The 17,526-nt window shown below is 44.4% G+C and overlaps 1 protein-coding gene across 3 annotated transcripts in view; it reads left to right on the top strand.

Annotated features, from left to right (window-relative positions):
* The window catches only part of CHD7 (chromodomain helicase DNA binding protein 7), a 190,619-nt gene that overhangs the window by 147,281 nt on the left and 25,812 nt on the right, over nucleotides 1-17,526 (top strand). For all 3 annotated transcript variants that reach the window (XM_025001824.2, XM_059874422.1, XM_059874421.1), the window contains exons 13-19: nucleotides 388-564; nucleotides 5,070-5,213; nucleotides 6,360-6,615; nucleotides 11,776-11,986; nucleotides 12,537-12,732; nucleotides 13,019-13,186; nucleotides 13,701-13,880. In XM_025001824.2, coding sequence (XP_024857592.1) covers nucleotides 388-564; nucleotides 5,070-5,213; nucleotides 6,360-6,615; nucleotides 11,776-11,986; nucleotides 12,537-12,732; nucleotides 13,019-13,186; nucleotides 13,701-13,880 — 1,332 coding nt within the window. The remainder of the gene's footprint in view (nucleotides 1-387; nucleotides 565-5,069; nucleotides 5,214-6,359; nucleotides 6,616-11,775; nucleotides 11,987-12,536; nucleotides 12,733-13,018; nucleotides 13,187-13,700; nucleotides 13,881-17,526) is intronic.

Raw genomic sequence — 17,526 nt, forward strand, 5'->3', positions numbered from 1 at the left:
AGTCACAAAATGAAAAAAAAAAAAAGTTTAAAAAGTAAAAACATTTTTAAAACCGTTGCCTTAGTACATAGTCCCTCTGGCCTTTCACCTGTTGGAGTCTATAGGATGTAACCAGAATAGGCGCACTTACTGCATCTTATCTATAAAAAACTCGATTGGAAATTTTACCAACAAATTGCAAACTTCCTTAAAAAAAGGAAAGATTTTAAAACTCTCTTGTACCGTGAGAGCTTAAAATCTCCAAAAATAACTTGAAAACAAAGTATAAATAAAGATGTTCCCAAAAGGATAAACATATATATCTATCTATCTTATGCTGTTTATTCATCCTTAAAGTTATTAACGTAATCTTCAATGCTAAACAGTAACACAGAGTCCTTATTATAGGGTCGAGTGATAAAGGGGTCATATAAGTTCCATGCCATCATCACTACATTTGAGATGATTCTGACCGATTGTCCTGAGCTGCGGAATATTCCCTGGCGATGTGTAGTCATCGATGAAGCCCACAGGCTGAAGAACAGGAACTGCAAGCTCTTGGAGGGACTCAAGATGATGGACTTGGTCAGTGATCATATTGGTGCTTACCTTGAACCTGGATAAAATTGTTAACCGACTCAGTATTCCTGATGCTCTGAGTCCAGCAGATCCCTTTAAAGGGTGTTTGCAAAGCCTGTCAAATCCTGTGACATGTTTGCTCCTGAGTTTACTTAAAAGTTGCTGCTATCTTCCTGACTCTTCTGTTGTTGGCTGGTGTCTTTGTTATCACAGCAGAGTACGTTCATGATACTTCCACTGAGTTTCAAGTGTTTGCTTTTCCCTTTTGTTTGTAAGTACTGCCGTGTTGTAAGCCGTTGGGCCAAACTTTAGCTCCATGATGATGATCCAGTTGTATTCCAGGGTTTGTAGGTTTTTGCCTCCAAGGGCTTGTAGGTGCAGTTTTTCTCACTAAGTTAAGTGGATATCTGGAATTGGCCCAATTTGTGCAGACACTTAGAAGTTTAGTGCATGATAAGGCCTTGAATTTGATCTGGAGTTTTAGACCAGGTCTATTACATACTCTTCCCAAGAGATGGTCAGGACTTCGTGATTTTTTTTAGATTTTTTTTTTTCCCCCAGTAGGAGTATCTTGGGATAACATACTGTAGCAGTGGTTGGAGTTTGGTTGGCTTTCCTCTCCACAGTGCTGTATGGTTTCCTAGTAGACATGACGTGACTCTGTCACCCTCAGGCCTCTGTTCACTCTGTAGTTTACAAGATGGGTTTTGATCACTTGTTTTTATTTTTAATGTACATTTAAGAAGCAAAGATATTGTTATTCAGCATGTCTTGGGTGTTTAGATGAGTTTTTCAAAGGTACAAAAAGATTTTTTAAATCCTTTAATGTTGACTTCTATAGATTAATTTGATCTCTTATTAATTGAGAGTTTGAGATGGAAAAGAATATTCTGTACATTCATGGCTGTAAATTTTTTTGCTGAAGACTGGTACCAACAAAAAGAGCACTTAAAAGCTTTCTGTTGCAGCTGGTTCTTTGAATTAGCTTCTTTTATTCCTAAATTAATGGGATTGGATTAGCCAGCTATTCTTTTAATTAAAAACAAACAAAATCTAGTTCTGTTTAAAGGAAAAAGTCTGACTGAATTATCCTATTTAGGGTGGAGTTTTCCATCCCTAAGACCCTTCTCAGAGCAGTTTGTACTATTTTGGTGTTCAATCCACAAAACAAATTGGAACACTTAGAATAATCTTTAAAACATGAGGAAGAGAAACACTATGGCTGTAACTAGTCTCTCCAGATGGTAGTTTTAGTCTTAAATTAAAGAAATGGCTCAGACGATAAAGGCTCTGCCTGCAATGCAGTAGACCTGGGTTCAGTCCCTGGGTCAGAAAGATCCTGGAGAAAGAGAATGGCAACCCACTCCAGTATTCTTGCCTGGAGAATTCCATGTATAGAGGAGCCTGCTGGGCTACAGTCCATGAGGTCACAGAGTGGGACTGACTGCATGACTAACACACTTTCAGAAACCCATTCAGGTTTAGGTGAACACTAATTTTCTTATGAAACGTAATTGTGCCTTCTGAGTAGGGGCCCATCTCCACAGTGGTCCATATAAGAGACATTTATGGCACCGTTTCCTGAAGGTGTAATCATCTGCGTTCATCTGAGTTGTCTGTTATTAGTTTCTGTGCTCCCAGATAGTGGATTCTTACTACAAAATAGCTCTTCATTGGTGAGTACAGTTTGTTTAACTGTCAACATCCAGTAATCGAATTGTCACTGGGAGATTCCAAAGGATTTTCTGTTGTTTATACAACACTTTATTAATGGGTTAGAATCTGTTATCCAGATAGTTTTTCTGTTATATACGGTAGTGTTCCCTAACCATTTTCACACAATGGCACATATAGAAAATGATAATAATTGTGTATCATACTGGGGTAAGCCAAGAAGGCTGGCCACTGCCACAGGTGACCAGTCCTGGGATCCTGACTCTCAGCCTGTCAGCTGCCCCAAGGACCTGGCATACCCATAACTCATTCATGTCTCACCACGGAAAGCTCTGATTAGCAAATGAATAATTGTTTTTTCCAACGATCAAGAGTTGTTGATAGAATGCAATATCATTGTTCAGAGTTAGAATATAATTACATTTGTCCACTTCTGAACTGCTCACTGGGGCTTCCCTGGTAGCTCAGCTGGTAAAGAAAATGCCTGCAATGCAGGAGACCCCCGTTAGATTCTTGGGTTGGGAAGATCAGCTGGAGAAGGGATGGGCTACCCACTGCAGTATTCTTGGGCTTCCCTGTAGCTCAGATGGTAAAGAATCCACCTGCAGTGTGGGAGACCTGGGTTCAGTCCCTTAGTTGGAAGATCCCCTGGAGAAAGGAATGGCTACCCACTCCAGTATTCTGACCTGGAGAATTCCATGGACAGAGGAGCCTGGCAGGCTATAGTCCATGGGGTCTGCTCTTTGCCTAGTCTTTAAATCCATACTTCAAATATACATCACAAGAACTTATCTACTGACCAGTCTCTGTTCATCTTTCCTGGAATAAATCATGGTGAAAATGGCAAATAATAATTCTACCCCAACACAGAGCAGGTCACAGAGAATGGCTGTTACCTGCACTGGATGCGCTTATGATCAAAGTGGTAGATTCTCAGAAAGCAAGGACCAGGCAGTGTCTTCAACTCTCCCGTCACCAAGGAGACGCTTGAGAAGCTGCTGGGCTGAGGGGCATTTGTGTTCTCTGCCCCCTCCATGGGAGCGCAGGAGGCAGGGCCATCTCCTTGTCCCTTATGGACAGGAGGGGACCCTCTGAAAGTGGTGGAGGGTCTTCATGGATTCTGTTAGCTCATCATTCATTGTCAAGAGGCCTCACACAAATTAAAGACTCTGCTGAAATGAAATTAAGTGAATGTCACTCCATCAGAGCTAAAAGGAATGGTAACATTTTCAAGCCGAAAACTTAGCTGCTGGCAAAGTTGAGCTTGGATGTGATAAGCCTGATAGCCCGTCTCTTACTTGACATTTTGTGACACCTGTATATTATTTGTATTTATGTTAATAATGACTTTCAAAGGGAAACCTGGTTTAATTTCGCTACCTGTGCAACCTTACCAAAGGGTCCTCTGTGTAACTGATAGAACTGGCTTTAAAAAGAACTTGAACGGAAGCAGCGTAAAAAAGTTCTTTTCCTATTTTTCAAATAAGTTAATTTTAAAATTAATAACTTAAAATACTTTTGCTGAAGTATTTTGGTTAGCAGCTCAGTATTTCAGTTGATCATAAAAGATATTTAAAAAACTGAGAGACGATCTTTAGTATTGATACAGCTCTTCCACTACAGTGACAGTTTTCCTGAATCTATGGCAATATTTTTTAAAATTCTTGGGTAAAGTAATTCAGGACTTGAACAAATCGGGGTGTTGGCCCATGTTACCCACCAGTATGCTTATACATTAGAAAATCTTGCATTGGTTTGCAAGTTCCTTACTCTTTATGAATTTAATGAGTTAGAAGATGACAGTGATCTATGTATATTCCTGAATCAGAACCCTCTTTATTCAAAAGGAACCAAAGGAAGAATAAAAGCAAATCTAACTGCTTCACCGTGTTTTCGAAGAGCTTCATTGACAGATAAGACTCAACAGATGTTGAAAAAATGAGCATGCCTTCAGGCGAATCGCCATCCAGTATCTACTGAGCACAGACTCTGCTCAGCAACCAAGCCTTGTCAGACTTCCAGTAAAGTCAGAATATCTGTTTCGAACCTCCTTGAAGGTGTAGCCACTTTTGGAAATAGTTTTATTAACTGTGCGGTGTCCTAGAAGGCCAAAGTAGAACATAATAAGGCCTTTAAGATCAATAAATTCATTAAGACTGGTCACCATGTTGGATACGTAGAAATAAGAGGACAAGGGTATGGATCCATAAAGAAAGCTGAAGAAAAAGCTCGTTAACAGGAAGGAGTGCCTTAAAGAAAATACCTGCCTTGGTTCAAAGAGACAAAGTAAGAAATAGCATCTATTGGGGAAAAAAAACAACAAAACATGATTATGGCATTTAAAACCAAGCTGACCTCTTTGCTAGATTGAAATGTTTGCTGAACAAAATAGTTTTTCATGTGCTGTTGCCTGTAGAAAACCTTTTGTCTCTTAAGTGAGTCATGCAGGAAGCAGATGGGGAGGGCATAGCCCTGTAGAGAGCAGAAAAGGAGCACGTGAGCTTCATCTGAGCTAGGGATCTTAGGCAGAACTTGAACTTTGGTGGGAAAAGATGCCACAAGACGTAGGAGAGTGCAGAACCACACCACCAAAACATTGACCTAAACATCCCAGGAAAAATCAAAATAGCAGACCACGTTTACAGGGTCTTGGAATCTAAGACAGAGACCACATTTCTTGTATCTGTGCCTTCGGATCTTATTCCTGTGTTTTATGCTGGGTGGATGCTGAATTTCAGCGACCACGAGTGGAATTGGGGAAATGCTGATCCCAAGAGAGGCTTTGGCATGGCTATGGTTTTGTTATGATTTGCTCAGTTATCTTCGCATCCCCACAGGAACACAAAGTGCTGCTGACGGGGACCCCGCTCCAGAACACGGTGGAAGAGCTCTTCAGCTTGCTTCACTTCTTAGAACCCACTCGCTTTCCTTCGGAAACCACCTTTATGCAAGAATTTGGTGATCTGAAAACTGAAGAGCAGGTACTTACCACGGCTCCTTTTGTATTTCAGTCATTAAATTGAGGATTAACTCCCAAAGGGCCAAAGTGTTAAGATTTAATTGTTTTTAAAAATGTAAATTATGTCAATTATCCCCCACCTAGTAGACAAGTGAGATTTACACCTCCTTTGCTTGGATGTTCTGAGTCTTCATTAAGGTGATGTTCTGGCTGGTTGGTTGGTCTCTTTGCCCTCCTGAAGGGCTGTTGAGATTTACAGAGTTTCCGTACCTGTCCACCTACTTTTCAGCTGCTGTCCTGTTGAGTTCAGTGGTTTTTCATTGTGTGCTTTTGGGGGTAGTGTCAGGAGAGGCTGAAATTTCGCAAGCTGTGTCCGTCCTGGAGATCTGAAGTTCTAGTCTTAGTTCCTGCTTGCTCACATTGCTTACTCTTCTTGAGTCTACATATTTCATTTAGAAACATGGTTCCTAACTACCTTGCAGGATTTCTATGAGAAATAAATACGGTATCTGGTATGAAAAGTGGCCAGTTATCTTATAGATCGTTCAAGTTACGTAGGTGTTGGTTATCAAGCTCTATTTGAAACAAAATATGACACTTGAAATCTTAGTCTTCACGTGCCCCCTCCCCTAATTTACCATCTAAACCTCTTCTCTTAGTTCAAGTGAAGTCTGTTTTGTTTTGCCCTTCATAGAATAAATCAGAGCTGTCTGGTGTGCAGTGTCCTATTGCCAGTCAACAGAGATGAGAACAGAGAGGGACCAGAGAGCTCCTGGCTTACTCACACATTCTATCAGCTCTTTCTAGAAAGGAAGAGAACTGAAGCAAATCATTCCTACGACTTTCTCCCTTCCTTCCTCATCATCCCGAAGGCTTAAGACAAACAGAAGGGAAAACTAACAGAATGAATAGGGTTATTTTCTGCTGTGTTCTGTTCAAGCCTCCTGGCTGTTCAGGACTCTCTGGCCAGGTGAACTAGCCCATCAGAAACTGGACATTCAACCCTCATGTGCTCCTGTTATGAGAGCTGTAAGATAATGCCCTCGTACCCTTCGACAAATGAAAGTGAAAGGTAGATAAATAAGAGACTCCTGGTTTTTTATGTTAGACTATGTTTTACCATGCTATCAAGTCCCAACACCAGTATTTACTTAAGATCCTTTTTTAGGTGCAAAAACTCCAGGCTATTCTAAAGCCAATGATGTTGAGACGTCTCAAGGAGGACGTGGAAAAGAACTTGGCCCCCAAAGAAGAAACTATCATTGAAGTGGAGCTAACAAACATTCAGAAGAAATATTACCGAGCCATCCTTGAGAAGAATTTCGCGTTTCTTTCCAAAGGTGGTGGGCAAGCTAACGTGCCCAACCTTTTAAACACTATGATGGAATTACGGAAGTGCTGCAACCACCCCTACCTTATCAACGGTAAGCCTGGCACCTTGTTTCAGTCGTTGTCAAAGCCCCAGAAATCCTTGCCTCCCTTCACTCGTGTTATTGTATGGTTTGTAGTTGCCCCAATGTGAGTTTCATCATCTTCCTCTTCTTCACAAAGCCTCCTCTGTGAAGCTGTAGGTGCAACATCTTTTCCCCGATGGTCCCTGAAGCAGGACCTCACATCATCTGTCCTGCATCTGCATCTCAGTCCTTGAAAGGAGGTGTCGGTGCCCACTGGCTGGAAGTCATCAAACGTGCTAACAGTTAAAGAAAAATTAGACCCCAATGGGGTGTGTGTGTGTGTTTGTGTGTGTTTAGATCAGAGAAGTTAAAGAACACCTTTGGGGTGAGAGGCAGCTGTTGGATGCCTCAAAACTTTGATGGGAAAGAACTTCTCTCAGTCTGGAGGCCTCCAGCATCTATTCTCTAAGAGCGAGAGGTTATCTCGAGCATTGATAATCAAGATCATGGTTCATGATCTTCCTGTTTTCTTAACTAAATTGATAGTGTTATGTAACTGATATGGGTAAGAACCTGTATTGTACTCTTCCAGAAATCATTAGAGGAATTCATGCCTGTGACATGTAAGATACTCCGGAGACATAAGAGCAGGAAAGCCATTCAAAAGCGATGACAGTGAGACAGGCTTTTGCCATCAGAGTTACAAAAGGAAGGGGCATTTAGGCTGATGTAACCACAGGAGACAAGAGAAGGAGGCAGAACAAAGTGGAACCTGCCCAGGATATAAAGTAGGTGTGTGAAACAATGGGACAGTGAACCGTAGACATAGTGGAACCTGGTTATGGGAAGCCTAGATGCCAGCTTGTGGGATCTTGATGGAGCTAAGAAATGATTAGACATGGGATTCAAGATGATTGATCTGGAAACGTCATATGAATAAACAGATGGGAGCAGGGAAAGATATACAAACAGAAAGCCCCACTAGGAGGCTACTGCTGTCATCCAGGCGGGAGTTAATATGGGTTAAAGAAAAGTGGTGGCGGTCTAAATTGGGGTGTTTGCATGCAATTATGATTGGCCAGCAGTGCAGTTAGGGTGCTTCCAGGGGAGAAGGGACCAAGCCAGGTTCGTTTGTTTGTTTTGTCCCTATCACAATCCGTGAGGTTCAAATGCAGCTGATGTCAGGAGTTCCCGGTCTCTCCCCGTTTTGTCATCTATACTCCTTGGGCCAGCTCACCTCTGGAATCTGCAGTTACTAATGCCAGAGTGGTCCCTGCCTAGAGCCACCTCACCGGAGCACCTGAGGTTATGGCTGTGCTGTGACCTTGGTGCATTTCTGCTTCAGACTTTCTGCTTGTAGGTTGGTCTTCCAAAGTGAGACTCACACGTGACTGTTGTATGTTCAGTGCTGCAGCTTGCTCATCCTTATGTGTGTAAGAGCCCGTGAGGCCGTTGTGGTGTCTGCAGCCTGGTCCTGAGCTAAGGAGATGGAGCTGAGCCAAAGGTGGTCAATGGTATGAGTAAAGCTGTGTGTGTGTGTGTGTGTGTGTGTGTGTGTGTGTGTGTAATTTGAGACACACACACACACACACACACACACACACACACAAAGTTTTTTCATTTGATGTCTGTGACAAGAGAACAGTAGCCTCCAAGAGGCTCCATTCCAGTATTCTTGGAGAATCTCATGGACAGAGGAGCCTGGCAGACGATGGTCCCTGGGGTTGCAAGAGTCAGATGTGACTGAAGCGACTGAGCACATGTGCACATGTGAGAGTGAAGGTGATGTTGAAGACTTGATGGGGTCCCCGATGGTTTGGGTTGACTTATGAGTCCTCTTTGTTGTTGGGGAGAAGGGATGTGGAGAACAGTGGGCAGAAAGAAGACAAGGCTGAGCTTGTGATGGAATGAATTTCAGAGAGCAAAAGGGTAATCTTCAAAAGAAATAATTTATTTGTTTGCGGCTACTATAACTAGATAACATTGCAGCTCCTGCCCTCACAGTGACCATCTGTTTAAGGGAACAGACTTCCGTACTTCCTTTAAGTTGTCTCTGCTACATACACACACACGTGTGCGCACAAACACACTTTTAAGTGTAAATGCAGGACTTTAATTTAGGGCAGTGCCATTGAAGTATTTTTTGGGTTCCCCTGGCAGCTCAGTTGGTAAAGAGTCTGCCTGCAATGCAGGAGACCCAGGTTCGATCCCTGGATCAGGAAGATCCCCTGGAGAAGGAAATGGCAACCCACTCCAGTATTCTTGCCTGGAGAATCCCATGGACAGAGGAGCCTGATGGGCTACAGACCATGGGGTCACAAAAGAGTCACACACAACTAAGTGACTAACACTATTGGAGTATTTGGGCTTTTTATAGCCTATTTCCAATTTTTAATTTTCTGATTGATGTTTACAGATCTAGCATCAAGGTAAATCTTTAATTGATAACCTTGAGAATTTGGCCCTCTAATGGCTTAGAGGTCAGTTTAGTTTTCCTCCTGGACATCTTCCCTGCCCTTCTTTCTTCAGCTTTTCTGGAAAATATGTGCTCAGTCACTTCAGTCATGTCCAACTCTTTGCGACCCCATGGACTGTAGCCTGCCAGGCTCCTCTGTCCATGGTATTTTCCAGACAAGAATACTGCAGTGGGTAGCCATTCCCTCCTCCAGGGGATCTTCCCAACCCAGGAATAGAACCCGCATGTCCTATATGATTTGCATTGCTGGCAGATTCTTGACTGCTGAGCAACCGGGGAAGCCCGGACAAAGTATAATTATAGCTAAAAGCATCACATAAGAAATATGTTTGCTGATATATTTAAAGGAAGCATTACTAGTGACAACTGGCTGCCACTTTAAGAGCCTGAATTCACAGCAAAGAGCTGAATTAATTCAGTAAGAACTTTTGTCAGATAAGAAATAATATATTTTAATTCTGACAGTTTTTGATGATGTATTATTGGTAGAATTGAAAAGGCAGGAAAGTTACTTTTCTCATCTAAATAAGTTTAAAATGAAAAAAATTTCTCTACTGATTTGACTGAATTTATATTTTCAAATTTTTTGCTAAAATAGTTCAAACATGTTAATTTTGTCAAAATGATTATTTCATTTTTGAAAACTATTCACTAAAATATCTAAAATAGTGTATTTTGATTATGGATTGATATTAATATCTTAATTTTAACAAAAAATAACTACCTAGATATTGTAAGTGAAGTGTGGTTCTGAATTGCTTGTAGTATATTATCCAACAAGAAGAAATGTTTTTAAAAAACCTAATGTAATATGTGGATATGATCAGTTCCCCCTGTCTCCTGAGGACCTTCTTGTCCTGAATCTAGAACCTAGATTTCTAAATTTTTTGTTTTGGAAAACGTTATTTGACTTTATACAGGGATGTTTGGTGAAGAGCTTGCTTGCCAACACAGGAGATATAACAAATGCAGGTTCGATCCCTGGGTCAGGAAGATCCCCTGGAGAAGGAAATGTCTACCCACTCCAGTATTCTTGCCTGGAGAATCCCATGGACAGAGGAGCCTGGTGGGCTACAGTCCATGGGGTCACAAAATGTTGGACACGACTGAAGCGACTTAGCAAGTATGTAGGATGCAAGAACATTTATTCAAGACCGTGCTTCATTCAAGGGTATTTGTGCTGATGCTCTTCAACAGCAGTTTGGTTTTTACCTTTTCCTAGCGAAACCTTTGCCTTTCATTCCCTTCAGATTGAAATCCTGAATACTAGCCTTTTATTCATGTGAGAGAGGGAGTGAGAAGTGGCAGTTTCCAGCCCACTGGCATTTTCTGCCGGGCCATTCCTGAGAAACAGCAGTGGCTTGCTATGCATAGACCTCCAGGCCTGGCCCAGGCATTAGTGACTGTAATCCGGTCTCAGGAAGATTCTTTGTTGATTAATAACAAACAGGCAGTATTTCTGCATATGACCAGGTCATGACTTCATTTCCACAGGTGCTCTGAAAAGGGAAGTGGGGGCACTGCCGTCCTGCCTGTGGCTGCATGCCCCCATTCCGTCCTGGCAGCTCTGATGGCCCAGGTGACCTGACCTGGGTCTCGTATCCCCATCAGTACAGTGCCTTCGTGTTTAAAAACCAGTGGTTAAGAAGTCAGGTTCCTGGTGTGGTTTAAGGCTGGGAAGTAATCCTATCAGATGGATTTGTCTGTCTGTATTTCCCAAAGAAGTGACTACCCTGCATCCCCAGGGCAAGGGTGGAGCACAGTGGCCGGACCCTGATTAACCTCCCCACCCCACCCCGGACCCCTGCTGTCTAATTCTAGTTAAGCCACCTAAGCAGCTGCAGGAAGCTTAGCCGGCTACTCCCTGGACAAGTGTGTCTGGGGTCAGGGGCGGAGGTGGGAAGAGTTTCGGTCTCTAGGAAGGTGACAGTCTCTCTGATGCACCCTCAGGAAGCAGAAGTCTCTGTGGGACTAATAGAAAAGAGGGTTAGGTATCGATGTCTTTCATGAAACAGGTTGGTTGTTTAAAGCTTTGGATAACTCAAGATAGAACTTTTGTACTTTAGGAAATTAATCAGATGAAAATGAATGTAGAGGGAGATGGAGAGATTGCAGTGAAAATGTGTGCTCAGATCTCCTGAAAAAATCTCTAAATATTATCCTCGAAGCGGGACTCCCTTTTGCTGCGGTGCTTTTGGCCATATTAATAGGCAGTTTAGATACACAGACGACTGCCCCTGCACAGCAATTGTTAGAACTCTGTTCCCTTGCCTCTTGGTTTCAGAACAGATTTTGTTATGTGTGTTTATCTTCCGTGAGTAAACAGCTCTTCATTTCTTTAGCATTTTAGGTTCCAAATTTTCTGTAGGTATCCGGCCCTTGGCTTGTTTCTGCCACTTCTAGCTCTGACAGTCTGTTGTTGAAATTCAGTTTCTACAGACAGCAAACATTTGTTTGTTGGAAAATGTGGGGGTCCCCCCCCCAAACGCTTGAAAATGTGTTGTGCTTAAATTTAACTCTGATCCCTTTTCTACCTCCCTGGTTTCCTGCAGACCCGCACTCTGAGCCGGTGGATGGATGTGTGTGCGTGAACGCGAATGCGTTGTTCTGGGCCCTGCTGTTTGCAGTGGGTGTTGAAAGCAGGTTCGTTGTTTTCAGTAATAAAAGAAAAAAACCTTTTACAGTATTCCCGTTATGCTGTCCAATCTCCGCAGGTGCTGAAGAGAAAATTTTGGAAGAGTTTAAAGAAACACACAATGCCGACTCTCCAGATTTTCAGCTCCAGGCGATGATCCAGGCTGCTGGCAAGCTAGTGCTGATTGACAAGCTGCTGCCGAAGCTGAAGGCCGGTGGCCATAGGGTGCTCATTTTCTCCCAGATGGTGCGCTGCCTGGACATCCTGGAAGACTACCTCATTCAGAGACGGTGAGGGCCAGGCCCTGGGGGTCGGGGGTGGGGGGGTGTGGGACTGGGCTCCACGCGCTTCATCTCCAAGTGGCCTGTATGATAAAGGGGATGGGTGGGGGCTTGTGTCTTAGCTCTTCTTGAAAGCTGTGGATGGGCACGGCAGTTGTCCCGTATGACGCAAGCTTTTGCAGGCAGTTCTATTTTTCTAGTTCTTTCTCTGGGCTAGAGGAGGACAGCTCTTTCTTGATGTTGAAGTAGCATCTGACACTTTTGTGACCCCCATGGACTATAGCCCACCAGACTCCTTTGTCCCTGGGATTTCTCCAGCAAGAATACTGGAGTGGGTTGCCATTTCCTTCCCCAGAGGATCTTCCCCGACCCAGGGATGGAACCTAAGTCTCTTGTGTCTCCTGCATTGCAGGCAGATTCTTTACCACTGTGCCATCAGGGAAGCCCGATCCTGTAAATTTATATCCCATGTTGTAGTACGTTTTTAAAAGCACCAGGAAAGGAACACATGTCCTGTGGCCATCTGCCAGGCCTCCTTGTTGACACTGACATCTTCCAGGTACCCGTATGAGAGAATCGACGGCCGGGTCAGAGGCAACCTCCGTCAGGCAGCTATCGACAGGTTCTCCAAGCCTGACTCCGATAGGTTTGTGTTCCTCCTGTGTACGAGGGCAGGAGGCCTAGGCATTAATCTCACTGCTGCTGATACCTGCATCATCTTCGATTCTGACTGGAATCCCCAAAATGATCTCCAGGTAAACATGCAAGAAAACCTTCCTGGTACCCCCCTCCCCCACTTTAGGAAGTCGTTCCGCTACATCAGACCAATAAATTGAAATCCTGCCGTCGCTCAGGCAGTGTCCCATGATTGGGGCAAATGAACCAACCGGTAATCAATTGATGGATAATGTGAAAGTCATTTCTTGGCGTGTTAACCCTCCAGTGTTGAATGGTACCCCTATTTATCAGAACAGATGCTCTTGTAACTGGCAGTGGTGTGTTCTCTTTCTCTGGTGGCCATGCATTTCCTTTTTCTTTCAGGCTCAGGCTAGATGTCACAGAATAGGACAAAGCAAATCTGTGAAGATATACAGGCTGATTACCAGGAATTCTTATGAAAGGGAAATGTTTGACAAGGCCAGCCTGAAGCTGGGTCTGGACAAGGCAGTCCTGCAGTCCATGAGCGGACGGGAGAATGCTCCCAACGGGGTAAGCCGTGCTGTCCTCGCCCTGCTTGCTTCACTCCTGCTCCTTGCTTCGTTTAGCTCCCAGTGAGAAACCATCCGCATCTGGTTATCCTTTGGCCTCAATATTTTAAGCATATTTGGTCACATTTACTTCGTCATAATTGAGGTTTACTGTCTTGGAGAAAAAAGTAAGCGTTTGTTCAGTCTCCAGACATTTCAGTTCTTTGTTACTGTTCAGTAGCTCAGTTGTGTCTGACTCTTTGCAACCTCGTGAACTGCAGCACGCCAGGCTTCCCTGTCCTTCACCATCTCCTGGAGTTTGCAAATCAGTGATGCCATCCAACCATCTCATCCTCTGTCATCCCCTTCTCCTCCTGCCTTCAGTCTTCCCCAGCATCAGGGTCTTTTCCAGTGAGTCAGCTTTTCACATCAGGTGGCCAAAGTATTGGAACTTCAACTTCAGCGTCAGTCTTTCCAATGAATATTCAGGGTTGGTTTCCTTTATCTAAATCACTTTAAATACTTCTCTAACACAGGTACAACAGCTTTCCAAGAAAGAAATAGAGGATCTTCTCCGGAAGGGGGCCTACGGTGCACTCATGGATGAGGAGGACGAGGGCTCCAAGTTCTGCGAAGAAGACATCGATCAGATCCTGCTCCGGCGGACCCACACCATCACCATCGAGTCCGAGGGCAAAGGCTCCACGTTTGCTAAGGTGCGCACCCACCCAGGAGGCAGGTCTTCTGGGGAGGCGGAACAGAGGCTGTGCAATGCGCTCGTGAGAAGCACACATAACAGCTGCTTTATGTCGCATGTTAAGAAATTAGTGATTTAATCCCACTGGGGCCCCTGACACACAAAACGTGCTTTATGTTCAGCGTGTCTGGCATCGGAGTCACCCTCACCTTTCCCGTCCCTGCTTCTGGGCTCCCCAGCCTCGTCCTCTCTCTGTGTCCTGGCCCCCCTCCCTTCCACTTCTTGAGCCTCTGCTTTGTCATCACCTTCCTCCTTTCCTGGGATCTTGATTCCTGATCAAGCCTTGAGAACAATCATCTCACTTCTATCTTGAAAAAGTCCCCCATCTGCTTTCGTCTCTGGCTGCAACCCCATAACTTCTTTTGTAGCTAAAAACCACACCAGCAACCCACACAGCGTTATTGACCCTGCTGCTCTACTGCCTTACTCTACTCATTTCCTAACTTCCAGCTTCTACCCCTCCCCCACTCCCCGGCTCCCTCCTTGCCCCTTCTGAGGCTTCACCCACCCACCTCCAAGCCTAGTGCCACACTTTCCACTTTCATTTTGAGCAACTTTATGGAAATGTAGTTTACTTATCATAAAAACCACCTATTTTAAGTGTACCATCCAGCACCTTTACCATATATAGAAATGTACAAGTATCCCACCATCTAAGTCTAGAACATTTCCATCACCCTTTAACAGTTCTCCCCCCACCCCCTCCCCATCTAAGTCCCAGCAACCACTCCTCTGCTTTCTGTCTCGCTAGGTTTGCCTACTCTGGACAGTTCATATAAATGGAATCATACAACATGTGGCCTTTTGTGTCTGGCCTCACTCCCTTAGCCTGTTTTGGGGGCTCATCCATGTTATAGCACGTTATCACTAATTTCTTTCCTTTTATTGCTGAACCACATCCCATTCTATGGCTTCACCTTATTTACCACTTGAATATGGACCTGGATTGTTGTTGACCCATTCACTAGCTGGTGCTGAAATTTGGATTGTTTGCAATTTTGGGTTATGACGAATGGTGTTCCGAACGTTTATGTACAAGTTTTTGTGTGGACGTCTGTTTTCATCTCGCGTGCTTATATACCAGGAATGGAATTGCTGGGTCTTGTGTAACTCTGTGTTTAACCCTTTGAGGAACTGCCAGACTCTTCTCTAAAGTGACTGTACCATTTCCCCTTCCCACCAGCAGTGGTTAGGGTTTTAATTTGTCCACATCTTCACCAACACTTTTGGTTGTCTGTCTTTTTTAATGACCACCCTATTACCGAGTATGACATGATAGCCCACTCTGGTTTGATTTGCCTTTCTCTGATACTATTTAACATCTATTCGTGTGCTTGTTGGCCGAGTATTGATACATATAATCTTTGGGGAGATGTCTCTTCAGATATTCTGAACAGCTTTGAACCTTTTTTAGTTTTTGTTTTTTTTTTTTTAATTGAGTTTTAAGTATTCCAAATATAAGTTTCTCATTATGTAATTTGCAAATATTTCTCATAGTCCTTTCTTCAGTTCAGTTCGGTTCAGTCACTCAGTTGTTTCCAACTGTTTGTGACCCCATGAATCACAGCATGCCAGGCCTCCCTGTCCATCACCAACTCCCGGAGTTCACTCAGACTCACGTCCATCGAGTCAGTGATGCCATCCAGCCATCTCATCCTGTCGTCCCCTTCTCCACCTGCCCCCAATCCCTCCCAGCATCAGAGTCTTTTCCAATGAGTCAACTCTTTGCATGAGGTGGCCAAAGTACTGGAGTTTCAGCTTTAACATCATTCCTTCCAAAGAAATCCCAGGGCTGATCTCCTTCAGAATGGACTGGTTGGATCTCTTTGCAGTCCAAGGGACTGTCAAGAGTCTTCTCCAACACCACAGTTCAAAAGCATCAGTTCTTCGGTGCTCAGCTTTCTTCACAGTCCAGCTCTCACATCCATACATGACCACAGGAAAAACCATAGCCTTGACTAGACGGACCTTTGTTGGCAAAGTAATGCTTAATTTTAAGAAGCCCAGGTTACCCATGTTTTTCTTTTATCATGTGTGCTTCTGATACATCGTTTAACCTATGATTGCAAAGGTTTGCTCGTGTTCGTTCTTCTAAGAGTTTTACAGTTTTCACTCTTAACTTCTATGTCTCCGATCCCTTTTTGAGTGAATTTTTGTGTGTGATGAGACGGAGGTCCAGCTCCCTTCTTTTACATATGGATATCCAGTTATCCCAGCTACTGCACTTGTCCCACCTGCTCCGCTTGTTGAAACTACTCCACTTGTCTCAGCTGCTCCACTTCACACAGCTACTCCAGTCTTGAAAGGTTCTCCTTGTCTGGGCTCAGTGACCCAACACCTTCTCCCTCACATCTTTCAGCTTCTTTTCAGGTTCTTTCCTCCGTCCTCACAGATACTTCAGATTCATTCGGTACCAAAACAGGGTCATTATCTCTGCCCCTCCACCTCTGTGCATGCGTGTGTGCACGTGCACACACCCCTGTTTTCTTCACCTGAGTCACACCTCTCAGATGCCAGAATTGAAGCTGGGGTTTTCATGGCTTCCTCCTCCTTCAGCCTTTACATGCCCTCACAGTCTAACCCCTTTAATTTTACCTTTTAAAGACCACCTTCTAGCCTGTCTCCTTTTCTTCATTTCTGCAGATCTTCCCCATTCCCTCCCTAAACCCTGGCTGCAGCTTGTTCTGTTCTGTTCTGCACTCCCCCGACCCCACCCCCTGCTCCAGGACACTGGTGTGGTCCCTCTGACAGGTGACTTTGCGTATGGTCTCATTCCTCTTGAGATTATTTCCATTTTCAAAGAATTTCCTGCTGCCTGAGGATGGAATTTGGACTCTGCTAACAGGACACACAAGGCCCTGCCGGCCCCGCCTTCTGCCTGCCTCACCAGCTTGACCTTGGGCAACACCCCCCTGACCACCCGAAGCCCTGGCTACGTGACACAATCACCTTTCTTCGCCCTTGTGCCTTTGCACATGCTCCATCCTGGACATTTCCACTTGCTTTCTTGTTCTGTGGCCTTTTTTTTAAATTAATTAATTAATTTTTGGCTCTGCTGGGTCTTCATTGCTGTACTTGAGCTTTCTCTAGTTGCAGCGAGCAGGGCTGCTCTCTAGTTGCGGTGCTCAGGCTTCTCATTGTGGTGGCTTCTCTTGTTCGTGGAGCACGGGCTCTAGGCACACAGGCTTCAGCAGTTGTGACTCAGAGTCTCAGCAGTTTCAGCTCCCAGGCTCTAGAGCACAGGCTCGGTAGTTGTGGTGCAGAGGGCTCATTGCCCCCTTGGCATGTGGAATCTCTGTGGACCAGGGATCAAACCAATATCCCCTGCATTGCAAGGTGGATTCTTAACCACTGGACCACCAGGGGAGCCCTGTTCTGTGGTTGGTTTGGGCACTGTGTTCTGGAGGACATATTCTCTCTTCCCAGCAGGAACCTCCACCCCACCTAAGCCTGGCTGGGGCTCCCCTCCGTACGTTGGCTGCACCTGTACACATCTCTGTCACCTGTCATTTATTAGGCTGTGCTGTCATTTTTTATTTCCTGATCTGTCTCAACCCCTGGACAGTGAGCTGCCTAAGGGACAGTCCTTCGTCCCAGTCCCACTG

This window comes from Bos taurus, chromosome 14 (assembly GCF_002263795.3).
Source record: "Bos taurus isolate L1 Dominette 01449 registration number 42190680 breed Hereford chromosome 14, ARS-UCD2.0, whole genome shotgun sequence".
In the NCBI taxonomy this organism is placed as follows: Eukaryota; Metazoa; Chordata; class Mammalia; order Artiodactyla; family Bovidae; genus Bos; species Bos taurus.